General features: G+C 41.0%; 1 protein-coding gene across 1 annotated transcript in view; it reads left to right on the forward strand.

Annotated features, from left to right (window-relative positions):
- The first annotated feature begins 20,349 nt into the window (after positions 1–20,349).
- LOC134349866 (protein diaphanous homolog 1) overlaps positions 20,350–27,738 on the forward strand; it is a 122,414-nt gene continuing 115,025 nt past the window's right edge. The window contains exons 1-3 of the mRNA XM_063054830.1: positions 20,350–20,371; positions 24,771–24,869; positions 25,365–25,459. Of these exons, the coding sequence (XP_062910900.1) occupies positions 20,350–20,371; positions 24,771–24,869; positions 25,365–25,459 (216 nt within the window). The remainder of the gene's footprint in view (positions 20,372–24,770; positions 24,870–25,364; positions 25,460–27,738) is intronic.

The following is a 27,738-nucleotide window of genomic DNA, read 5'->3' on the forward strand; positions in this document are numbered from 1 at the left end:
GGTACATTCCAATGAGACAGGAACCATGGTGTACAAAAGGCTGTTGAAAATGTAGTGAAGAAGAAGAGCTCACGAAAGGTTCAAAAAACTAGGTAATGATAGAGATCTAGAAAATTATAAGGCTAGCAGGAAGGAGCTTAAGAATGAAATTAGGAGAGCCGGAAGGGGCCATGAGAAGGTCTTGGCGAGCAGGATTAAGGAAAACCCCAAGGCATTCTATAAGTATGTGAAGAACAAGAGGATAAGATGTGAGAGAATAGGACCAATCAAGTGTGACAGTGGAAAAGTGTGTTTTTGAACCAGAGGAGATAGCAGAGGTATTTAATGAATACTTTGCTTCAGTATTCACTATGGAAAAGGACCTTGGCGATTGTAAGGATGACCTACAGCGGACTGAAAAGCTTGAACATATAGACATTAAGAAAGAGGATGTGCTGGGTCTTTTGGAAAGCATCAAGTTGGACAAGTCACTGGGACTGAACAAGATATACCCCAGGCTACTGTGGGAGGTGAGGGGGGAGATGGCTGAGCCTCTGGCGATGATCTTTGCATCATCAATGGGGACAGGAGAGGTTCCGGAGGATTGGAGGTTTGCAGATGTTATTCCCTTATTCAAGAAAGGGAGTAGAGATAGCCCAGGAAATTATAGACCAGTGAGTCTTACTTCATTGGTCCTGACAGGCAGGATATATGAACATTTGGAGAGGCATATTATGATTAGGAATAGTCAGCATGGCTTTGTCAAAGGCAGGTCATGCCTTATGAGCCTGGTTGAATTATTTGAGGATATGACTAAACACACTGATGAAGGTAGAGCAGTAGATGTAGTGTATATGGATTTCAGCAAGGCATTTGATATGGTACCCCATGCAAGGCTTATTGAGAAAGTCAGTAGGCATGGGATCCAAGGGGACCTTGCTTTGTGGATCCAGAATTGACTTGCCCACAGAAAGCAAAGAATGGTTGTAGATGGGTCATATTCTGCATGGTGGTCGATGACCAGTAATGTGCCTCGGGGATCTGTTCTGGGACCCCTTCTCTTTGTGATTTTTATAAATGACCTGGATGAATGAGTGGAGGGATGGGTTATGAAATTTGCTGATGACACCAAGGTTGTGGTGTTGTGGATAGTGTAGAGGGCACAGACTAGAGCAATGTGTGGTTAAGTGCCTTGCTGGCACAGCTGAGGCTCGAACTAGCGACCTTGAGGTGACTAGACAAACACCTTAACCACTTGGCCACATGCCCAACACAATAAGCCACATGGAATAATGTCCCAACTAATGAATAACAGTTAGGACATTGTTATTCAACATTGACCCTAAACATACAATTCACAAAGAGGACAATGGAGAGAAAGCAGCATTTATTTTCTTATCCTCCCAAGCCCAAGGGAACAGAGATGAAAACTCATTGGCAATGGATCCTGAAGCCTGACCTTACTGTTCCTGTGGTTATGCCCATGAGCCATCCTGTTGTACATTCAGAGGCCAGCTCATCAAGGGAAATGCCAAATGACTAGTGGTGGTTGCTGGTTAATAAGGAGTCCCTAATTCAAAGTTCAATGGCCTTTATTGTGAGATAATGCAAAGCATCATCATAATCAATGGATTTCTTTGCTGCTGATCTCCAGAATACTTCGTAGAACTCATTGAGTGACCTCCTCCCCCCCTCCGCCAAGACTGACATTGCATTGTATTGCAAGATCCATTTAGCATCCATTCTGTTAACAGAGCATTGCCATGCCTTTGAATGTTGGTGTCAGTATACAGTACATACACTCAGTAGCCACCTTATTATGCACCTCCTCTACCTAATAAAGTAGCCACTGAGTGTACATTCATGGTCTTTTGCTGCTATAGCCTATCCACTTCAAGGTTCGACATATTGTGCATTCAGAGATGCGCTTCTGCACTCCACCATTATAATGTAATTATTTGAGTTACTGTCACCTTCCTGTCAGCTTGAACCAGTCTGGCCATTCTCCTCTGACCTCTGTCATTAACTAGGCATTTTCACCCACAGAACTGCTGCTCACTGGATGCCTTTTGTTTCTCACACCATTCCTTGTAAACTCTAGAGACTTGTGCATGAAAATTCCAGGAGATCAGCAATTTCTGAGATACTCAAACCACCCCATCTGGCACCAACAATTATTCCACAGTCAAAGTCACTTAGATCACATTTCTTGCCCGTTCTCATGTTTGCTCTTGAACATAACTGTATGCTTTTATGCATTGAGTTGCTGCCACATGATTGGCTAATTAGATATTTGCATTAACGAACAGTTGTAGCTGATGGGGGCCCATGGCAGCGTCACAGTTAGCACAACGCAATTACAGCTTGGGGCATTCTAGAGCTTAAAGTTCAGTTCCAGTGTCGTTCTGTAAGGGGTCTCTGTACGTCCTCCCAGTGGAATGCTTGGGCTTTCTTCAGGTCCTCTGCTTTCCTCCCACAGGCCAAAGACCTACCTGGTTGGTTAATTGGCCATTGTAATTCGTCCTGTGACTAGATTAGAGTTTGTCGGGGGTTGCTGGTGCAGCGTGGCCAAAAGAGCCTACTCCACGTTGTATCGCTAAAATAAAATGAAGTGGCCACTGAGTGTATGTGTGCACTTTTAAGATTTGAGCAAGTCAATGGTTATGTCAAAATGATAACCTATTTTGCTCATTCACAGATGACGGTGAGGGTTCTACATTTTAATCTTGAAAACAATAATTTTCATCCTGACAGATTGTTAAAAGCCAACAGAATTAGCAATTGTGTTATCATTGACTCAAAGTAATTAAATTCTCCAGGGATTTAACCTGCAGTTACTGTCAATCTGGCTGTTTGTTTCCTCATCTATCTGGACTTGAGGCCACAGTACTTTAACTACTAGATAGGTTGCCATGACTACTAAAAGCTGAGGTTTTAAGCACCAACATTTAATAACTCAAAACTGCTCTCACGCTTTGCTGACTTAAAATATTCTTTTACTTAATGTACGTTTATAAAAATGACTTCTGAATCAGGCTTAATATTTTTATGAGAGTTATAGGATAATAACAAACATGTTTTTCGAGCTAAAGCATTTTGATGGATGTAACAAACAAAGTATTTAAAATAGGCCTTGTTATGGAGAATTATACTTTGGTCCAGCACAGTGGATGTGTTGGTAAAATATCTAGAATCTTTCATTACTTTTCTGTAGTCACAAGTATAGCCAAGATTTCAAATAATATGCATATTTTTTAAAATCCCAGAATTCAATTGTCTATATTTATTGTCATTCCCCAAGGTACTGTTCATGAATTCTCTTTGCTTCATATGGTTCTGCATCAAGCAATTTTACCTTTACTCCCTAAGTCTTTCCAAGTTCCTGGATTAATCAATCCTGATCTATTTGTTTCAAGTTCTCTGTAACCGCACCCCCCCACCCCCTTTGACTTTTCCAGGCTACATAATACGTGTAAGGACAACAGTGCTGGTGCAGTCTAAATCTGGATCCAATTGTGAATTCCGAGACTGAGTCCTGGAGAGCTATTTATATCAAATTTATCTACATTTACATGCATTTGGAAGTCCTAAAGCTCCTTTCTGTTTTTAATTGGAGATTGGGAATTAGAAAAAATATGTTTTACTTTGTTTGCAGGCATTCCAGTGGAAGATTATTATGTAAAGGATATGAATAATTAGGAGTTTACTAAAACAAAGCATCTCTGAATAGGATTGGAACAAAATTTCAGTTCCAATTTGCTTGCACTTTACTGGTGCCAATAGTTCTGTGTTTGTGTTAAATGTATTTACCTCAGTAGATGTGATTGAGTGAAGTATTTTTTCTGTTCAGATTATACTTCCTGCTGTTCTCCTGAAATTTAACTGAACAAAATGCAGGAATTCTAAGCTGTCTGACAGATGTGTGGGGAACAAATTTCCTCTGCTCCGAAAGAAATAACAGGAAGGTTATTTCTAATTGCTATCCAGTCATCCGTTACATCCACCCTGCAAATAATCTTATCCTTACCTGCAACTCTGCTGCTTGCATCTTAAATCACATGAAGTCTTAAAGTTCAAAATTCAAAGTAAATTTATTATCAAAGTCCATATGTTACCACATACAATACTGAGATTTCATTTTTTTTTGTGGAGATTCAAAGCAAATGCGGAGAAACACAATTGAAAGTAAGTAGGCATGAGATCCAAGGGGACATTGCTTTGTGGATCCAGAACTGGCTTGCCCACAGAAGGCAACAAGTGGTTGTAGACGGGTCATATTCTGCATGGAGGTCGGTCACCATTGGGGTGCCTCAGGGATCTGTTCTGGGACCCTTACTCTTCATGATTGCCATAGGTCGCCCAGAGCAGCTGCACAGGTAGACTCTGTGGTTAAGAAGGCGTATGGTGTATTGGCCTTCATCAATCGTGGAATTGAATTTAGGAGCCGAGAGGTAATATTGCAGCTATATTGGACCCTGGTCAGACCCCACCTGGAGTACTGTGCTCAGTTCTGGTCGCCTCACTACAGGAAGGATACGGAACCCATAGAAAGGGTGCAGAGGAGATTTACAAGTATGTTGCCTGGATTGGGGAGCATGCCTTATGAGAATAGGTTGAGTGAACTCGGCCTTTTCTCCTTGGAGTGACGGAGGATGAGAGATGACCTGATAGAGGTGTATGAGATGATGAGAGGCACTGATTGTGTGGATAGTCAGAGGCTTTTTCCCGGGGCTGAAATAGTTGCCACAAGAGGACACCGGTTTACGGTGCTGGGGAGTAGGTACGGAGGAGATGTCGGGTAAGTTTTTTTTACTCGGAGAGTGTTGAGTGCGTGGAATGAGTTGCCGGCAATGGTAGTGGAGGCAGATACGATAGGGTCTTTCAAGAGACATTTAGATAGGTACATGGAGCTTCGTAAAATAGAGGGCTATAGGTAAGCCTAGTAATTTCTAAGATAGGGACATGTTCAGCACAACTTTGTGGGCCGAAGGGCTTGTATTGTGCTGTAGGTTTTCTTTGTAACTCAGTGTTAACTTTTGTTTCTTTTCTGTAGCTGCAGCGAGGCTGTCTTTGAGATTTTTTTGCATATAGAATCCCAGAGGATCTACATTTGAATTCCTAAATTTTTGATAGTTAACAATAGTGTGCATGTTGTTGCCATTAAATACTGCATCTGTCCTGGGCAAATTTGCCTTCATATACCTGTATTTCATTCGATGTCAGTATGTGATTTTTGACCTTTGTAATAAATAACTTTCATATTGTGCTTTGTAGTAAAATGTCACAAGGACAAAGGTGGTCCTTTATTTTGATTAAAATTGTGGTTACCTACCTGCTGAGTTGCATGCATCTTACCTCCCTCTGGCAAGTTCCATGGTGTACACATTAGAACAGCACTTATATTCAACTGGTCTTCCTATGGACTTGTGTGTGGACTTGTTTGTAGGAAGGAGGCTATGTGACGTGCATGCCAGGACCACCAGACTCAAAAAAAGTTACTTTTCCCAAGCAATAAGGCTGAACAGCATCTCCATCCACCAACCCACCCTTACACACCCCCAGCCACCACTACTTTATCAATTCCTGTCAGTCACCTTGTGTACAGACACCCCTGTGCCTTGCCTCACTTTATGGACATACAATCTATGTATGTATATAAGCTATCTTATCTATTTATATTTATTGTGCTTTTTAATTACTCTTGTATTCCTTATCTAATTTTTTTGCTGCTGCATTGGATCTGGAGTAACAACTATTTTGCTCTCCTTCACACATCTTCTGCAAGGTTTTGCACAAACATAGAGTCAATGATCTTACACTCCGTTTCTTTAGCGTTGCCACTGATGCTCAAATTTCCAGCACCCATCCAGCAGGATCACTGTCAAAATTGACAATAACAGAAGAAGCTCGCCATCAGAATCAGCAGGTGGTCGCCTCCTGCTAAGTGATACTTACCATTGAACAATCACAAGTGTCACCTTTTGGCTGAATGGTTGACATTTGATGATGGACTACCCGGAAAACTAATGAAAACCAACATTCCAGCCAAGATTTTTTTCTATTTTAAATCAGCAGGGCAGGCAATTAGAACAACAAGCCTTTGCACATGCAACACAAGCAATCTGCTGGAGGAATCAGTGGCTCTGTGATGGATGGGGGCTGGAGTTTGGGAAAGACACCTTCAATATTTCAGGCTGGAACCAGAGTGTTGATCATTCCTTCCCCACCACAGATGCTGCTCAACCTGCTGAGTTCCTCCATCCAGATTCCATCTTCTACAGCCTTTTGAGTCTCCAAAGCATTATGAATGCTTGTCTTTATTATCTCAATTTGTTACATTTTGATTATCTTATCCAAAGCCACAAAGAATAACATTATTTTCACAACATAAAAAAAGTAGTGTTTGCCTTGCATGTCTGCTAAACACAGAGGTACTGCAGATGCGACATCCAGAAAATGCTGGAGGAACTCAACATGTCAGGCGGAGACATCTGTACATGTTAATAAACAGCAACACACATCAAAGTTGCTGGTGAATGCAGCAGGCCAGGCAGCATCTCTAGGAAGAGGTACAGTCGACGTTTTGGGCCGAGACCCTTCGTCAGGACTAACTGAAGGAAGAGCTAGTAAGAGATTTGAAAGTGGGAGGGGGAGGGGGAGATCCAATATGATAGGAGAAGACAGGAGGGGGAGGGATGGAGCCAAGAGCTGGACAGGTGATTGGCAAAAGGGATACGAGAGGATCATGGGACGGGAGGCCCAGGGAGAAGGAAAGGGGGAAGGGGGGAAAACCCAGAGGATGGGCAAGGGGTCTAGTCAGAGGGACAGAGGGAGAAAAAGGAGAGAAAGAGAGAGAAAAAATGTGTGTATATAAATAAATAACGGATGGGGTACGAGGGGGAGGTGGGGAATTAGCGGAAGTTTAAGAAGTCAGTGTTCATGCCATCAGGTTGGAGGCTACCCAGACGGAATATAAGGTGTTGTTCCTCCAACCTGAATGTGGCTTCATCTTTATAGTAGAGGAGTATTTCATGTTAATAAACAGTCTACTTTTCAGGCCAAGACAATTAATCAGGAAGGACCCTTTGTGATGAAGGGTCTTGATCCAAAATATCGACTGTTTATTACTCTCCACAGATTAGCAGCCTGATCTGCTAGTTCATATGTATGAATTCTATTCCATGTAGGAATGTTGTTCTCTCACTTAACTGCAAAATACTTATTTTTCCAAACAACTAATGTAGTAAATTATGGAAACTTACTTTTAGTCTCAAGATATTAACATATGTGCCAATTAAACAGCAGATGTGACTAATGGGGATTAGTCGTACATTGAAGTGCTAAATGGAAGCTGAGTGCCATTTCAAAACTGACCAGCCAAAATTTATTTGCTACTTTATGGTAAAACCAGGAAGAGCTCCTCAGTTGCTCATATAATGAAAACCACATCTTCTGAAGGAAAAAGCATCAGCTACAGTAGTGGCGCGGTTAGCACGACTCAATTACAGCTTAGGCGTCGGAGTTCGGAGTTTAATTCTGGCGTCCTCTGTAAGAAGTTTGTATGACTTTCCCAGGAATGCATGGGTTTCCTCCGGGTGCTCTGGATTCTGACAGTCCAATGACATACCAATTAGTTGGCCATTGTAAATTGACCTTTGATTTGGCTGGGGTTAAATAGCTGGGCTGCCGGGTGGTACAACTCTTTGGGTTGGAAGGGCCTGTTTTGCACTGCACCTCTGAATAAATAAAAATAAATAAGTAATCACTGACATGTGGTGGGAAATTTGTTGTTTTACAGCAGTACATGGTAATACATTTAAAAATTACAGTGTTACAATAAGAAATATATAAAAAATAAATAGCACCAAAAAGAGTGTAAAATAGTGAGCTAGTGTTCATGGAGCATTCAGAAGTTTGATGATGAAGCGGAAGATGAAGGTAAGGCAGTACATGATTTGACACCTGGCCTCTCTATTAAACCATAAGTCCATAAGGTATAGGAGCAGAATTAGGTCATTTAGCCCATTGGGTCTGCTGCGCCATTTCATCATGGCTGATCCAATTATCCTCTCAGCCCCTATCTCCTGCCTTCTCCCCGTATCCCTTCATGCCCTTGCCAATCAAGAATTGCCAACCTCTACCTTAAACACACGTAAACTTTGCCTCCACAGCTGCCTGTAGCAAAGAATTCCGTTGATTTACCACTCTCTGGCTAAAGAAATTCCTCCTCATCTCCATTCTAAAAGGACTCCCTCTATTCTGAGGCTGTTCTCTCTGGTCGTAGCCTCTTCCTGCCATCCTCTCCACATCCACTCTATCTAGGCCTTTCACCATTTGATAGGTTTCAATGAGGTCACCCCACATTCATCAGATACATCTCATTCTTTTTCGTCAATCTTATATGAGTTTCTTTAAGTGTTATACAATAGATTTTGGTTAACTGGGCCATTGGTTAATCAGGGCAGCCAAATATTTGCACAGCTCAAAGTACAAAAACTAATCAAGAAAGTAGTTAGGATTCCCTTTGATTATTTGGGGTAATATGCTGGAGCCTGTTGCTGAACAGTTTCTAACTAAGTAACACACAAAAAGTGCTGGAGGAACTCAGCAGGCCAGGCAGTATCTGTGGAAAAAAGTACAGTCGATATTTCAACCCAAACTTTTTTCCATGGATGCTGGCTAGCCTGCTGAGTTCATCCAGCATTTTGTGTGTGTTACTTGGATTCCCAGCATCTGCAGATTTTGTCGTTTGTGATTTTCAAACTAACGCCAATTATGTGCATCTGCGTGGTCATTAGAAACAACATCAGGCTTCAAGTGAACCAGTTTTTAAATGGAGTCAGATGCGCGTGTTCAAAAAGCAGCGATTTTTGTCATTGATAGTGACAAATAAACAGTAAGACTATTCAGAACTATTTTGCTCACTGCAGTTGCAAGCATTCAAGTTTGGAGATGCCTGAAAGGGCCAGGAGTGAAAATGAAACGGTTTTTCTACCTTAACAAGTTAGAAAGTATGGAGAATTTGATAGTGTCGACAGTCATCTTGACTGTTACAATGAAAATGAAGATTTGGAGGATGTAATCGTCGACAGCATTGAGTGAAGGCAGTCCATTACGTGCAGTAGGCGCCTGCACTGATTTTGTTCATTTATAATCAAATGAAAGCGATACATATGACTTCCACCGTTGATAAGTATAAGGGCCTAATACACAGTCTTTTATACTGCAGTAGTTTTGGTAGTGTTCTAATTTGTTCTGTATTCATTTTATACATAATTTTTTACTTGATTTGCATTTTTTAATACCTTTTTAATTATTTCCATGTAACCTCAGCTAATTGGGGCAACCATTTAATTGGGTTGAAATGTACTGGCCCGATGTGTCCCAGTTAATCGGAATCCACTGTATTTTGGGCATGGGTTAATTAATAAACTTATGTAGATTTGTGATAAACTGATTATGATTCCATGTGAACACAGCATCATAAACTGAATCCCAGACTGGTTGGTGTGACTATTGCTTTATATATGTATTTTAATTAGTTTCAGAAATGCCATCGCAATTCTGCAAGGCTTCAAAGGCAGGATAACTGCAGAATGTTCCACAGTATATTTTGTATATTTTGCAATTAGATCGAAGGACTTCAAACCAAAAGGAACTCATAAAGCACACCATTGCTTTTGAAGGGAAGATCAAAGCAGCATGTTAAACTTATCATAGAACTATAAAAAGCGAGTTGAGGCTCAGAGACGAAGGGTGCATTAACTTCCTATTGAAACCAGATGCCTGTAGGTTAGATTCCTTTCCCTTCCTTGCCTCAGTAAAGCACCCAAAGAATATATTTTAAGTTTTATATAGTGTTTAACAAAATTAAAGTAAATTTATTATCAAAGTATGTATATGCCACCATAGACCTCCCTGAGATTTATTTTCTTGCAGGTATTCACAGTAAAATAAACAAATACATTATAATTTTATGAAAAACTATATATTACAAAGACTGACAAACAACCAAATTTCAAAAGAAGACAAATTGAGCAAATAAAAAATAAATAAATAACACTGAGAATATGAGTTATAGAGTCCTTAAAAGTGAGACTGTAGGTTGTGGATCGGTTCAGAGTTATGGTGAGTACAGTTATCCATGCTGGTCAGGAGCCTGATATTTGTAGGTAATAACTGTACCTGAACCTGGTGGTTATGGACCTAAGATATCTGTACCTCCTGCCTGATGGTAGTAGTAAGAAGAGAGCATGGTCTGGGTCGTGGGAGCCGTTGACGATGGATATTGCTTTCCTGGGGCAGTGCTCCTTGCAGCTGTGTGCTCAGTGGTGGTGTGGGCTTTTCCTGTGATGTAATAAATAATAAGAACATTAGACATAGGAGCAGAATTAGGCCATTCAGCCCATCAAGTCTGGTATGCCATTCCATCCTGGTTGATTTATTATCCCTCTCAACCCCATTCTCCAGCCTTCTCCCTGTAATCTTTGACACCCTAACTAATTAAGAGCATATTAATCTCCACTTTAAATATACTCAAATGACCTGGGCTCCAGAGCTGCCTATGGCAATGAATCCCACTGATTCTCTGCCCTGTGGCTGAGAAATGTTGAGAACGTGAGTTGTAGAGTCCTTGAAAGCGAGTCCATAGGTTGTGTTAAGTGACCAATTTGGTGTTGTGGTGAATGTTGTTATCCACACTGGTTCAGGAAACTGATGTTTGTAGGGCATTAACTTTTCCTGAACCAGGTGCTAATAGAATTTGAATTTAGAATTTATTTAAATCTTACATCCATCCCACAACATGAGGGAGTAAAAATCTTTGCGTTATGACTCCATTGCAATGTACAGGCATGTGAATTTAAAAGTCTAATGGCTTGTAGAAAGAAGCTGTCTCGTAGCGTGTTGGTCCTGGCTTTAATGCTGCGGTAGCATTTGCCAGACGGAAGCTTGAAACAGTTTATGGTTGGGGTGACTGGTGTCCCCAGTGATTTTCCAGGCCTTCTTTCTGCACCTGCTGTTGTAAATGTCCTCATTGGAAGAAAGTTCACATCCACAGATGTGCTAGGCTGTCCGTACCACTCTCTGCAATGCCCAGTAATCAAGGTTGGTGCATTTCCCGTACCAGGCAGTGATACAGCCAGTCAGTATGCTCTCAGTGGTGCCCCTGAGGATTTGAGGGTCCATGCTGAACTTCGGTTGTCTGAGGTGGAGAGATTCCGTTGTGATTTGTTTGCCACAAAGCCAGTATGTGCAGTCAATGATGTGTATATGGGGGAACCTGAAACCACTCACCCTCTCAACTACAGACCCAGTGATGTTGATCGGGCCAAGCCTGCCTTCAGTCCTCCTGTAATCCATAATTAGCCCTTTTGTTGTTTGGACATTGAGGGAGAGGTTGTTATCCTGGCCCCACTGTGTCAGGGTGTCAATCTCTCCTCTGTAGGCTGTCTCATTACCACTAGAAATAAGGTCGGTCAATGTCATGTCATCTGTGAATTTGATCAGCGGATTGGAGCTGTGTGTTGCAGTATAGTCGTAGATATAAAGGGAGTAGAGACCTAAGGCTCCAGTACCTCCTACTAGAATAATAGTCATGATAAGAGACTTGATTAGTCAGGGCATGAAGGTTTATGGGGAGAAAGCAGGAGACTGGAGCTGAGAGGGAAATGGATCTGCTGTGATGAAATGGCAGAGCAGTCTCAAAGGCTAAATGGCCTAATTCTGCTCCTATATTTTATCGTCTTGTGGTCTAAGAGAGTATGTTTTGAATGGTGGGCGTCCTTGATGATGGAACATGTAACTGCACGCATGTATCATTACCAAAGATTGGCAGCAGCAGAATGTGTGTAATTGTTAGTAAGGATGTAAAGTGTGCGTATCATCTCTGCAGAATATTATAAATCATCCTCTTTTAAGCATTTGGTGCATGGTTCATGACTGAGCACTGTATTAGAGAGAGTAGATATGTGGATTAAAAATTGCATTACTATGAAGGGCCACCATAGATTGAAAGGATTAGTTGTAATTTCCACTGCATGAGCTGTAATTCGCTGACATTTTTAGGTTAGGCAGTTTAATCTTCAGGGATTTAAGCACCACATCTGTGCAGGATGGGAAAAGAAATGGCTTCACAGCTGCAGCGTGTATATATAGTATGATTATTTGACAATAAAGTATTTTTGCACTTTTATTGTCATAGTACATCAAGTTAATGCCAGTGCCAAGTTGTTATAATCAGTTTTTCCAAACAAATCATTCAAGTGAGATGTGGTAAATAAACATTTGTATGTGTGTGGGTGGAGCCTTCCTATAAAATTCAACAGTGCAATACATTTTTTTGTTGAGAGGGGTCAGCATGACCATAGACATGGAAGGGAGCCATTTTGAATTAGCTGGAATCCATTTAGGTGGTTTGTTTGTTAACCTGGAACAAGTCTGTGGCAATGAGGCCTGATTCCATTTGAATGCAGATCACTAGTAATGAAAGAAGAATCTTGTCTATAAATTTCAAATTGAAATCTTAGATTAGATCAGTCCTTTCATAACACATTCCTGAATGTTTCACAGGAGTGTCATGAAACAGTTTTGACGACATCGTGCTATATAAGGAGGTTCCAATTAAGTATTTTTGAAATACTTTACCATATTAAGAATGCAATTTAATTGCAAACTATACATCAATTTTACATGCCATCCTTTAAGCTTTGAACTGTACTACCAGGGCACTTTCTTTGCATTGGGATAATAGAACTTAGATCAAATTAATCATAAAATGCTTTGTTACAGATGTGGAATTCAGTTGCCAATGTTAGCTGATATTGAATAGGTTCACAAGATTAGAATATTGCAGTCTTGTGTACAAACCAATATTGTTAATGTTATGCAACACACATAAAAGTTGCTGGTGAACGCAGCAGGCCAGGCAGCATCTGTAGGAAGAGGTGCAGTCGACATTTCAGGCCGAGACCCTTCGTCAGGACTAAGTGAAGGAAGAGTGAGTAAGGGATTTGAAAGCTGGAGGGGGAGGGGGAGATGCAAAATGATAGGAGAAGACAGGAGGGGGAGGGATGGAGCCGAGAGCTGGACAGGTGATAGGCAGAAGGGGATACGAGAGGATCATGGGACAGGAGGTCCGGGAAGAAAGAAGGCGGGGGGGGTGACCCAGAGGATGGGCAAGAGGTATACTCAGAGGGACAGAGGGAGAAAAAGGAGAGTGAGAGAAAGAATGTGTGCATAAAAAAGAGTAACAGATGGGGTACGAGGGGGAGGTGGGGCCTAGCGGAAGTTAGAGAAGTCAATGTTCATGCCATCAGGTTGGAGGCTACCCATACGGAATATAAGGTGTTGTTCCTCCAACCTGAGTGTGGCTTCATCTTTACAGTAGAGGAGGCCGTGGATAGACATGTCAGAATGGGAATGGGATGTGGAATTAAAATGTGTGGCCACATTTTAGGATCTCCCAGTGGCCACACATTTTAATTCCACATCCCATTCCCATTCTGACATGTCTATCCACGGCCTCCTCTACTGTAAAGATGAAGCCACACTCAGGTTGGAGGAACAACACCTTATATTCCGTATGGGTAGCCTCCAACCTGATGGCATGAACATTGACTTCTCTAACTTCTGCTAATGCCCCACCTCCCCCTCGTACCCCATCCGTTATTTACTTATATACACACATTCTTTCTCTCTCTCTCCTTTTTCTCCCACTGTCCCTCTGACTATACCCCTTGCCCATCCTCTGGTTCCACACCCCGCCTTTCCCTTCTCCCTGGGCCTCCTGTCCCATGATCCTCTCTTATCCCTTTTGCCCATCACCTGTCCAGCTCTCGGCTCCATCCCTCCCCCTCCAGCTTTCAAATCCCTTACTCACTCTTCCTTCAGTTAGTCCTGACGAAGGGTCTCGGCCTGAAACGTCGACTGCACCTCTTCCTACAGATGCTGCCTGGCCTGCTGCGTTCACCAGCAACTTTTATGTGTGTTGCTTGAATTTCCAGCATCTGCAGAATTCCTGTTGTTTTTGTTAATGTTATGATAGTGTTTCACATTACAACAAACACAAAATGCTGGAGGATCTCAGCAGGCCAGGCGGCACCTAGGAAAAGAGTACTGTCGATGTTTCGGGCGGAAACCTATTTTACATCAGTTGTTTTTGTTTAATCTTTACTGGGTATACGTGACAAGGGCACAGTAGAAGCACTCAGTGAAGGCATAGCCTTGCAAGGAGACTTTATTTTAAATTATTTGATTTATAGCGGAATCACATGTGGACTAGAAGCGCTTGCCAGATGGTTCCTCCCAGAAGGCATTAATCAATCTGTTAGGTCGTAGTGGGCATTTGCGCTCTGAATCTCAGCAACGTTGAAAGTGTTCCCTAAATGCACAGAATTACAGCGGTGGATTATGTAGTGTGAAATGCATTCAGAGCTGTGTGGATCAGTAGTGGAAAAGCAATTGTTTCAAATAATTTGTTCCAGAATACTTTGGGGTCAATACTCTCGCAAGCTATTTTTGAAGGAAATGGAATAATTTCAAATACGACATAGTTAGAATCTTTACTTTGTTTTGTATATATAATTTGACTGGCTCTCTCTGTTGAGCAAATTATAAATATCCTGGCAAGGATGTTACTGTGCCGGCATTTCTTCCAGATATCTAGGGTCCCAGTCCATCTGGATACATTAATTTTCTGCCACCTCCTCTGCACCTGCAGCCTTTAATAATTAGTATGTTCAAATTTTTCGTGCCGTTGGTACTTAGTTTACCAATTTATAATTGGAACGAACAGAAAGTCTGCAAGTCATTATGCTGCATATTTTGCATTAATATAAAGTTGATTTTTGGCTGCACTGTAAATAGCTGAATACCATGATTCGGGTGACTTCAAATTTAAATTCAAGGCAGTGGAATGAGACCACCATGGGTGCCACAGTGGTGTAGCAGTTAGCATGGCACTATTACAATTCAGAGCATTGGAGTTCGGAGTTCGATTCCAGATTCCCTGTAAGAAAGTTTGTATGATTTTCTCATGAGGGTGTGGATTTCCTTCAGAGACTCTGGTATCCTGCCACTGTCTGAAGGCATACTGGTTAGTAGGTTAATTGGTCATTGTAAAATGTCCGGTGATTAGGCTAAGGTTAAGTAGCTGGGTTGCTGTGCGGTGCAGCTCAATGGGCTGGATGGGCCTGTTCCATGAATAAAATAAATAAATAAAAAATATAAGTAGATACATATCAACTACAGTCTGTACATATTTTTAAAAGTTTCCATTCTAACCCTTTACAATAGCAGAGAACTAATTGTATTGTGAGCCTGTATGATTCTGCAGATGCTGGAAATCCAGAGTAACACATTCAGAATGCTGGAAGAACTCAGCAGGTCAGGCAGCATCTATAGGGAGGAATAAAGAGTCAACATTTCATGCCAAATCCCTTCCCAAAAAGTTGACTCTTTATTTCTTCCCACGGATACTCTCCGACCTACTGAGTTCCTTCTGTATTTTGTGTGTGTTGTTCTTACAATGTGGCAGTTACGGTGACCACCTGCCATTAGTCAGCTCAGTCCCAATCTACGCAGATTCACTCACAGTCACCTGCTGGGAGATGTCATTAGAGCCTGAGTGCCAGTCAGCAGCCCCATAAGCTTGGGTGTTACCAACTCTTTCCAAGCTCAAGACAAGGCTTCCGGCTTATCTGAAGTGATAGAACATAGTTTGGTACAAGGACACAGACGAGATTTTGCAGATGCTGGAAGTCCAGAGCAACACATGAAAGTGCTGGAGGAACTCAGCAGGTCAGGCAGCATGCTTATAGAAATGAATAAACAGACTCTTTCAGGTCTTGGCCCAAAATTTCAACTGTTATCCATAAATGCTGCCTGACCTACTGAGTTCCTGCAACATTTTGTGTGTGTTGCTGTGGTATAGGGAAAGGCCTTCAGCTCGATCAGTTCTTCATCTCTATAAGTTCAACTAATCTCTCTACTTGCATGTGATCCGTATTTTCCATTCCCTGGCTGCTCATGTGCCTGTCTAAAACCCTCGTTATTGCCACTATTATGTGAACTGGAGATAATGAAAGTACGGGAGAGTTTCAATAGAAAGTTGAAATAGGGCAATATTATGCCAGTGGGGTTAGCCAGCTTTTCTGTTGGAGTCAATAGTTCATTGTATATCCAACTTTGAATATCTCATGTTGCATGTTGGAATTCACGTGTTTCGTTTTCTAAATTTCTAATGAATTTTCTTATTTTCCCTTTGTCACAAAGTTAAAGTGTATTAAAGTTCTAAATGCATTAATTGCTATGATGCTTGAGTTTTGAAACCGCTGATGTCCCAGAGTAGTTTAAGCTTGACAAGAGCTCTTGCAATGTTCATCATAAAATAGAATTTCCACTGTTAGAAATAGGATTTCATGTTAATCTCTGTTGGCCTTCTATATCAGTGTTCTGACCTACTTGTCTGAAGGATTAATTAAGGAAAGAATTGAAATTCTAATGACTTCTTAGCTCTACTGCACAGTCTTATTCTAATGAAGTGAATTTGTAGGCTCTTTGCTTTGATGAAGATAACAGCCGTCCTCTCCCCTGAGTGCACAGACCTGTCTATAAATTTCCTTTTGCAAGGACTAATAAATGAGACATAGCAATCAGCTAAAATCTTATTTTCTGACCTGCACGATCTAAGTAATTTACTGGTGTAGAAAGTGCTCTGCCATTAGTTAATTAAAAGAAAGAAGCAGAGAGAAAGCAGCCTCTGTGGGCCAGATTTGACCCTTGCTAATACTTCACTGAAGCACTTTGAGGATTCTTTTTTGATCTTCGATAAATTGCATTTCATCAGTTTCTAAATTGCAGCCTGAACACAATGCCTCTCTTTGAATTAGATGAAAGTGGGGGCCATTTCGTTTGTTGTCTTTTCTCTTTGTGCATATTCAATTCCAAGGCAAGCTCATTGTACTAGAATGCTGATGTTCTTTTCATTTCGGAAAAATTAGAAAAGAAAGATAATATTCAAAAGTACTGCAAGTCGCAGGAGTAGAATTAGACCATTCACCCTATCAAGTCTACTCCGCCATTCCATCGCAACCCGATTCTCGTGTCTTCTCCCTGAAACTTCTGACACCCTGGCTAGTCAAGAACCTATCAACCTCCGCTTTAAATATACCCAATGACCTGGCCTCCACAGCTGTCTGTGGCAAAGAATTCCACAGATTCCCACCCTCTGGCTAAAAGAAGTTCTTCTTCATTTGTTCTAAAAGGATGTCTTCGTACTCTGAAGCTGTACCATTATTGGAAACATCCTTGCCACATCCGATTTATCTAAGCCTTTCAATATTATGATAGGTTTCAATGAGATACTCCAGTGAGAACCATCAAGAACTCTTCCTATATTAATCCTTTTAACCTCGGAATCATTCTCATGAACCTCCTCTGGACTCTCTCTCCAATGCCGGCACATGTTTTCTTCAATAAGGGAACCAAAACTACTCGCAATACTCCAAATGCTGTCTGACCAATACTTTATAAACTCTCAGCATTTCATCCTTGTACTTACTATTTAACTCATTTCTTAAACATTTAGGCTGCCTTACGAGGAATGAATTGTCTCAAAATCAGTTTGATATTGTCCCATGAAAGAACGCAATCACAGTTTTATACAAACCAAGATTCCAGAATGAGGTGTCTGATTCATTTATGACATAATGTCCATCTAGATTTTGTGCTGATAGTGGAATGTGAATCAGCGTCTTGAAAGCTCATTAGCAATAGGTATATTGAACTCCATTGATAAGGTGAAAGATGGGCAATTTGATTATTATTATATTCAAAGTACATGGAGGAATGACAAGTGCTAAGTGTGCCAGATACAGAAAGGCCTAGATAATGTTGGCGTCGAGAAGATATTTCCTATAGTGGGGTGTCTAGGACTAGAGGGTGCAGCCTCAGAATACAGGCGTATTTGTATTCTGAGCTGTTTCTTTAGAACAGAGATGAGGAGGAACTTCTTTAGTCAGAGGTGGTGAATCTGTGGAATTCTTTGCCACAGACAGCTGTCAAGGCCTAGTCATTTGATATATTTAAAAGGAAGGTTGGGAGATTCTAGATTAGTAAGGGCATCAAAGATTGCAGGAGAATGGGATTGAAGAGGGATAATAAATCAGCTGTGATGGAGCAGCGGAGCAGACTCAATGGGCTGAATGGCCTAATTCTGCTCCTGTGCCTTATGGTCTAATACGTTACTCAATCAGACAACCCAGCAGGCCCCAGCTTCCTGTCTGATTATTTTACTTCACTTCAAGAAAGCACCTTAGTAATCATGAATAATTACCTTCTGTGACGTGAGCTTTCATGTAGTTGGGAGTGGAATCAGACTAGATTATTTTGTTGATAAGCAATGTCCAGTTTTTCATACCAGGGTTCTCATGAAGGACTGAATTGTGTTTGACTGCATTCAATCTGTCAACACATCCTGCTCAGACTCAAAAATAAAGAATGACTGATCAAATTGGGTGGCATTAATGCGGCAGTGTTCCACGAAGAATAGCCCTTTCAATACGAGGACGGCAAAATTTAAAACAAAAGGGGAATGAAGCTTGCATCTGGCTCTGAAAGCTATTTTCCGCAGTTTCTGAGATTACCGACAGCCTTAGCAGTAACTCAATCCAGTGGTGGCTGCCTGACTGGCATTTGGTCTCAAATAACACATCTGTTTTTCTTTTTCATGTGGTTTCATCTTTTGAAGTGAAAGAATCTCAAACCTGGTGAAAACAGTGCTGTGTTTTACTTCCTTTTGCTTAGTCGTGGATTGACCTTGTCAGGGGCCACTGGAAAGGTCATATTCCAGAACTTCCTGCTGCTTTGAGTGAAAGAGTAAAGCTACTAGAGGGAAGCAGTCCCTGGTAAAAAAAAATGTTCAAATCGTGTACAGCCTTAAGTTCTGGTTAAAGATTACGTTTCTGATAGCAAAGCGGTTAGCAAAATGCTTTACAATGCCAGCGATTAGAAGGTTGGGGTTCAATTCCTGCAGCTATCTGTAAAGAGATTGTATGTTCTCTGCGTGTTATTTGGGTTTCCTCCAGGTTTTCTCCCACGTTCCAAGGACCTACAGTTTAGGGTTAATAAATTGTGGGCATTCTAAGTTGGCGGCAGAAGCATGAAGACACTGTTGGCTACCCCTAGCTCATCCTTGGACTGTGTTGATCATTGATACAAATAGCAAATTTCACCGTGTGTTTCAATTTACCTGTGACAAGTAAAGCTAATCTGAATCTAGTCCATCAATTTTGTTGTCAGATAACAGGTTAATCAGGATCAGGTGTAATATCACTTGTATATGTCGTGCAATTTGTTGTTTTGCAGCAGCGGAGCATTGAATACATAATTAAAAACTATAAATTATAATAAGATATATATACAAGTGGGTGGCGGGGTGGAGATTCGTCTTTGCCAAAGGAGGTGTAAGGTGCACCTTCCCTCCGCTAGTCTGCAGGTCACCTGTGAGCAAGGTGTAGCACCTGTTTAGCTCCGCCAATGAAGCCATGGGAGCAGGTGGTGGATGGTCGTGTGAACAACTAGTGCACATCAAAAGTCCTGGTTATGCAAACATTGATAACAGGCAGACAATCTCTGAAGAGTATTGATAATGGCTGGGATCACCCATCTGGTAAAGACAATGCCCAGAAGATGCTGATGCTCTGAGAGACTTGGCAGTCCTTTTACCAGAATCCCTTAAACCTAATATGCAGATTCAGCAGGGAGTTCAGAAACTAGGTAGTGCATTGCACTTTTTGCAGGGCAAAGGCTGATGGGTTCTTGATTAGTCAGGGTGTCAAAGGTTATGGGGCAAAAGCAGGAGAATGGGGTTGTGAGGGAAAATAAACCAGCCATGATTGAATGTTGGAGTAGATGCGACGGGCCAAATGGCATAATTCTGCTCCTAACCTTTTATGATATAATGATACTTGAATGCGGGTTTAAAGGTATCTTATGGGAATTATAAAAGGCCATAGTGAGACTGCACCTGGAAATATGCTAATACAGAGATTACAACAAAGATTTCCCAGGTTAATTTCTAGCATTGGTTATTGGTTTATAACGTGAGATCAAGTGGACATCTTGTATCCTCTTGAGTTTAAATGACCAAGAAGTGACCTAATTGAAAAATCAACATTCTTGAAGGGGTTGATGGGTAAATGTAGGGAGGGTGTATTTTCATCTAAGGATGGCATCTCAAAATGAGAAGCTGTCCATTGAAGACTGAGGTGAGTTCTTAACATAGAATTCTCTTCCCAAGAAGGCTGTGCATGGCCAATCACCACAAATTGCTATATTTTCGGATATGAAAGGAGGGAAAGCACAGCAGCCATGGTATTAAATGGCAGAGCAGGTATGAGATGCCTAGTGGTTTACTCCTGTGATTATTTCTTATGTTCTCAGTGGTTTTGGGTGGGTAATTGAAAGCCTTACACATAGCAAAAATGAAAAAAAAACTGCTGTATTAACATGGTACTTCCATGTGCTTGGTGGAAAAAGTTGTAAGTTTGTAGGGGCTGTTGGAGTAGTGCGGGCGGCATTTTGTAGATGCACTGCAGCCACAGTGTACCTGAGATGCAGCACATGATGCTTTGGGGTTGGAAAAAGAATGTTGATCAAATGAAATACTTTGATGTAATAGCTTTTGAGTTACAAGTACCAGGCAATTGCAGAATATTCCATTACACTCTCGTGACTTTCAGATTCACATTCATGTATTTATCAAATGTACATTGATAGTTGAAGATTTAAAAAAAAATTATTTAGAGATACAGCATAGAGTAGGCCCTTACGGCCCTTCAAGCTGCACTGCGCAGTAACCTGACCGTCCCAGTTTAACTCCAACCTAATCACGAGGTTTACAGTGTCCAGTTAACCTACTAAGCAGTACATCTTTGGAGTGTAGGAGGAAACCAGCGCACCCAGAGGAAACCCACATATTCACAGGGAGAACACACAAATTCCTTATAGATGATGTTGGAATTAAACTCCAAGCTTCAACACCTAGTGTCACGTGAACCGCTATGCTGCTGTGGCAAGCTCTTAACCCCTTTCTCCTGCATTCTCCTGGTAATCTTTGATGCCCTTACTAATTCAGCACCTATCAACTTCCATTTTAAATGTACCCAATGATTTGGCCTCCACAGCTATCTGTGGCAATGAATTCCAGATTCACCACCCTCTGGCTAAAGAAATTCTTCCTCATCTCTGTTCTAAAGGGGCATTGTATTCTGAGGCTGTGCCCTCTGGACCTAGATTCTCTCACTATAGGAAACATCCTCTCTACGTCCATTCTATATGGACCTTTCAATAGATTTCAGTCTCTAGTGATATTTAACCTTTACATGACACTCTACATCAATAATGAATGCTCATTCGGCTTCGTGAAGATCAGTCATCTCAGCATCAGGACATGGTGGCTGGAGATTCCCAAGAGAGTACTTCGTCAATGCCTTTCTATTTTAACAAGGAGGGCTGTTCATTGGTTATAATACAACCTACTAACCAGTACTTAAGGAATTTGTAATTCCTTAAGTGAATCGGTGAATCCTGCGCCCCCTGCCTATTGAAAGACCTATAAATTTAAATTAAGTATTGCAAAAAAAAAGAGGGAAAATAGTGAGATAATGTTCATGGATTCAGAAATTTGATGGGGGGGGGGGAAGCTATTCCTATAATGTTGAGTGTGTGTCTTCAGGCTCCTGGTAGCAATGAGAAGAGGGCATGTCCTGGGTGATGGGGGGTCCGTAATGCTGGATGCCACCTGTTTGAGACATTGCCTTTAGAAGGTGTCCTCAATGCTGGGGAGGCTAGTGCCCATGATGGAGCTGGCTGTTTACAACTTTCTGCAGCTTTTTTTTTTGATCCTGTTCAATAGCCCCCTCCCCGTACCAGATGGCGATACAGACAGTTAGAATCTGCAAATCTTTGGTGACATACCAAGTCTCCTCAAACTCCTACTGATATATAGTCGCTGTTTTGCTGCCTTTGTTATTGTGTCAATGTGTTGGGCCCAGGATAGATCTTCAGAGATGTTGACACTCAGGAATTTGAAACTACTCATTCTTTCCATTGCTGATCCCTTGATAAAGACTGGAGGACTGGTGTGTGTACCCTTGACTACCCCTTCCTGAAGTCCACAATTGTTCTTTGGTCTTAAAGACACTAATAACTGTGATCTAATACTTGGATGATTTAAAATCCAGCCACTCTAACAAAGCTTGATATAGACAAAAGTCTATTCTGGCTTCTGCTCCATCCTTTTCCCAAAAGACCAATGATTTATTCCCCTCCAATGATGCTTTTGTCCCTCCAGTATTTTGTTAGTGTTGCTCAAGATTTCCAGCATCTGCAGAATCTCTTGTGCTTTTGATATCATCCAGCTTGGTTATACCTTGTCACCCAATCTCATCATTCATTCTGAATCGCTGACCAGTGTTGTTGTGTGTGCCAACACAAAGAATGCTACAATGATATGCAGAGGCCAGTCTGAGAAGAGCCCCCAACCCACACCATCTTCAACATAGTAGGACAAGGATTTCAAGTGTATCACCCACTGCATGTTTCGTTACATGTTGCAGAGCATACAGACTTTAAAGTGCATGTTCATTTGTTCTTATTAAATCTAAATCCTAGAACCGCTTCCACAACAGCAGTGGGGCTGCCTTCACCCAAGGGATTGCAATGGTTTCAGGATACGGTTCACCACCACATTTTCAGGGGCACTTATTGATGGGAAGTTATGCTGGCCTTCCCAACAATGCCCAGATACACAAAAGAATGAAGACAAAAATCTGCAGTTTAACGGATCACTTTTGAAGATGGCAGAAGAACGTCTCAGGTTACTGAAGGATAGCGTTACACATGTCATTCTGAGTCATTTGCTGGTGGTGAGAAAGTATTCCTCACATTACACTAATTGGGTAGGTGTGGATTTGTGGCCTACCTTAACAGCTCAGGTGGCTCCTGATTTTTAGTTGCAGTTCATTCCCCATGGTAGCTACTATTTCTGCTCTAATCCTTTGGAAAATAAAAATCTCGGAAGCTAATTCCAAAGACTGGTGTGAGCATTTTGTCTATCATGCTTTCATTCAATTGTGTGTTTTTTGTGGTACATCTGAACCAAGATTGAGCGTTCAAGAGGAAGTATCCCTCATGAGTGTAATTCAGTTTTCAGCAAACATCTATGTTTCAGCATTTACTAGCAAATCTAATTAAACAATCAAGGTCAGGAACCCCATGTCATTGTGTTGTTTCACTTAAGCTTCTGTATGATCTAAGAGCTCTGAGATTAATTCTGAATTCTGGCTGATGATGTCAATTAATTAAACACAAACACAAGAGATTCTGCAGGTGCTGCAAATCCAGTGTAACAGGCAAAATGGTGGAGGAATACAGCAGGTCAGGCAGTATCTATAGGGTGGAATAAGCAGTCGATATTTCAGGTCCATTGTTCTCCTTCCTTTCCAGTCCTCGTGATGGTTATGTGTACGGAATTTTGACGATTTATTTCGTTCCATAGATGCTGACTGACCTGTGAATTAAACTCAACCTGCTTTATATGAAGTGTGTTTGTTGCTTAACTTCAGAAAAATGTGATAGTAAAAATTAAAAAGAAAAGGAGAAAGCAATGCTAAATTCTGGTAAATTTGTAATTATGCCTAAGGTTTAGTTCTGTGCATTCTGGGAACAACTGAATTGAGCAGCTCTAGGGTGGTAGGCAGAGATTTGCCAGATGGAAAATAGGATAGAGCACTTGGTGCCTGGAAAGGTTGGCATTGTTTCCCTTGGAGATTTGAAACTGATCTTTAGCTTTGTGAATTTTTTTTTCAATAAGGAGAGCTATTTTCATTTTCTCATGACAGGTTGGTAGTCAGAGGCCACAAATTTGTCAGTTGACAAAAGAACGAGAAGCAGGATGAGAATTTTCCTTTTATTTCAAGTTCAGATAATGTCGAAAGCACTGATTAAAAGGAGACAATAATCTACAGAAGGAAATTAGATAAATTCTTGAATTTTCAAAGCTTCAAGAAAAGGGCAGGGAATGGGCTTGATTGGTCTGATTTATTACTCCAACAGACTTAAAGCTAAAGTGGGAATCTTGCTCCTTCACACATTTCTACTATCAAAGGTATTAGCTATCATGGGAAGTATAAGAGAGAAAATTCTTTGTCGGATCCTGATGCTTTTGTGATTCAAAGGTTCTTCAGAAGTTAAGAATGAGGCATAAACATTGTTGCTGGCGTCCGTTTTTTAAATATTACAAGAGTGGAACTGAGAGAACAAAGAAAGGGCAAAGGGAAAAGCAGTTATGGTCATCCATTCCATTGTGAACAATTAACTTATAAAATAGCCAGATTGAGGGGGTGTGACACCTACTACTGAAGGCTAAGAAGTTTCTAGAAAAATATAGAAGCAGCTGTACCATAATTATTGGAAAATTAATTGAACAATTACATGCATACAGGTCATCATAAAAAAATACAAGCATGCATAGGAGAGTTAAACTACAATAAAAATACAAGGAAAATAACAATTGTACACCCTCAAATGTAAATGTTTCCACACAAATAATATCGTCAAGGCTCTTAAAATGTACTACAATTTAAAACATCTATTTTCACTGGGATGTAAAGGGCACTAATAATAATTATTGTCCCATTTGTCTTTATTCATTCATGCTACAGTATATACATGTGTATTGTTGAATGACATTTTAACTTGAACTTATTCTTATTTCTTTTTACACACAGTTAAGAAGGAACAACAAGACACAGAGGACAAAAAAAATACCCAAAAGAAAAAAGTTAAAGAACTAAAAGTGCTGGATGGCAAAACAGCTCAGAATTTGTGTAAGTACATTGATAAAATGCTGCAGTGTTTATTAATATGCATCTATGAACCTTTGGTCTGACAGAATAAGGTTAATGAATTTTTCTCAAGTTTGATATAAAGGTCTGCTTTATTTATCACATGTACATTGAAGCACGGAAGCAAACAGTGAATTGCATTGTATTGCATCAAGTCAGATCACTGAGGATTTTGCAGGGCAGTCGGTAGGTGTCGCCAACACAACATGCCCACATCTCACTAACCCTACTCTGTACATCTTTGGAATGTGGGAGGAAACTGGAGCACTAGGAGGAAAGCCATATGATCACAGGGAGAAGGTACAATGTACAAACGCCTTATAGGCGGCAATGGGAATTAAGCCCCAGGTGTCAGCTTTAAAAGATGATTATTGAATGGTTTTCCGTGATTGTTTAAATTGATGCAGAATTAATTTTGATATAAATATACTTTATATTTAAACTGCACATAGATATAACATGTTTTATTTTGTGTAGCAATCTTCTTGGGTTCTAACCGTATGCCATATGACCAAATAAAAAGAATGATCCTTGAAGTGGATGAGAAAACTCTAACAGAATCGTTGATCCAGGTAACTATCTGCAATATTTTTTACAACTAATTTACAGTAGCAGTTTTGCTAGATACTAATTGTGAGATGAGTACAAACCGTTTAAACTAATCTTACGTAACCAAATACACGTTGCTATATTTCTGAGACCCCACTGGGTTTCCTTGGCTGCATAAGTCTAAGGAAGACACACTCCAGTCCCTCTGTAGATGGCTCTCCCACCCCAAACCGCAGTTTGTGAGGATGCTGTGTAAGTTGCTACCCTGTTACAACTCAATACCAAGAGTTAACAGGCTCCACACTGCATACGACTAAAGGAATTATATTTCTGAAACAGACTTAACTAAAGAGTTAGTAAAGAAAAGAAAGAAAAAACACAAAAGGCCCATTGTAACCGAACAGTCAAATGTGCAGAAGTTGGAGCTCAACTTGAACTTCTCTGTCACTCATGCGCTGGGCCCTCGGTCTGTGTGAAAGCACACACCACCTTCCAAACGTCACTCGCAATCCATCTCGAACAAACGGGCCTCCCACCGAGTCATATCCTACGATCGATTCTCCCCAGCGTCTTCTCTCTTCATCTCCCACCGAGCAAAAGTCCCAAGACCAACCTTAGTATCCCTCACCAAAAAAAACCTGCCCCCTAGTTCCACCATCTCAACATCCCTGTTCTTCATCTATAACCCAAACAGGCTGAAAGCAGAACAGACTGCTCTTACAGAACTGCTAAATGAAATACTTATAAGACCTTGAGATATAGGAGCAGAAGTAGGCCATTCGGCCCATCAAGTCTACTCCACCATTCAATCATGGACTGATCCAATTCTTCCGGTCATCCCCATACCCTTTGATACCCTGGCTAATCAAGAACCTATCTATCTCTGTCTTAAATGCACCCAGTGACTTGGCCTCCACAGCCGCTTGTAGCAACAAATTCCACAGATTTACCGCCCTCTGATTAAAGTAATTTATCTGCATCTCTATTCTAAATGAACATCCTTCAATCCTGAAGTTGTGCCCTGTTGTCCTAGGCTCCCCTACCATGGGAAATAACTTTACCATATCTAATCTGTTCAGGCCTTTTTAACATTCAGAATGTTTCTATGACATCCCCCCCATTCTCCTGAACTCCAGGGAATACAGGCCAAGAGCTGCCAGATGTTCCTCATACAGTAACCCTTACATTCCTGGAATCATTCTTGTGAATCTTCTCTGAACCCTCTCCAAGGTCAGTATATCCTTTCTAAAATAAGGAACCCAAAACTGTACACAATACTCCCAAGTGCCTTATAGAGTCTCACCATTACATCTCTGCTCTTATATTCTATACCTGTAGAAGTGAACGCCAACATTGCTTTTGCCTTCTTCGACACTGATTCAGCCTGGAGGTTAACCTTTAGGGTATCCTTCACAAGTACTCCCAAGTCCCTTTGTATTTCTGAATTTTGAATTTTCTCCCCATCTAAATGAAAGTCTGCCTGCTTATTTCTACCATCAACGTGCATAACCATACACTTTACAACATTGTATTTCATCTGCCACTTCTTTGCCTATTCCCCTAAACTATCTAAGTCTCTCTGCAGGCTCTCTTGTTTCCTCATCCGTACCTGCTCCTCCACCTATCTTTGTATTATCAGCAAATTTAGCCGCAAATCCATTAATCCTATAGTCCAGGAATTCTGCTGTCAATGTACAGGAGGTGGCTTGTCTTTTGATATACTGTACATAATTCCCATTGGCATCACTCTCACAACCTGCTCCAACATTGTGTTATCTGCCTCTGTTAAAATTTCAACTTAATTAGCTTGTCGGTAGGTGTGTTACTAACTTAAACGGAGGAACTCAGTGGGTCAGACAGCTTCTATACAGGGAATAAATAGTTGACATTTTGGTCTGAGGCCCTTCATCTGGAGTGGACAGTAAGGAGGAAGAATTCGAAATAAGTGAAGCAGACTACTGTATTGCTTTGGTGACAACTGTTGAATGAAGTAGAAATTGTGCCTACCTGTGCCTTACCAGTGGTAGCTGCACAAAGATGGCATGGCACGAACAGTGAGGATCTTTGATGGATGCTACCTTCTGAAGGCAGTGCCTCCTGCAGATACTACCAGTGAGGATGAATGTGCCTGTGAAGTATTTGAACAGAATCTGTCACTACTTAAATTACTGTGCACTTGAATTACCCATCCAAGCCATAATGCAATCAAGTTGGATATTTTAAACAGCGCACCTGTAGAAGCTTACTAGAGTGTTCGATGACAAGTCAAACATCCTTAACCTTCTGGGCTCAGGACAGGTCA

Source organism: Mobula hypostoma, chromosome 7 (assembly GCF_963921235.1).
Source record: "Mobula hypostoma chromosome 7, sMobHyp1.1, whole genome shotgun sequence".
In the NCBI taxonomy this organism is placed as follows: domain Eukaryota; kingdom Metazoa; phylum Chordata; class Chondrichthyes; order Myliobatiformes; family Myliobatidae; genus Mobula; species Mobula hypostoma.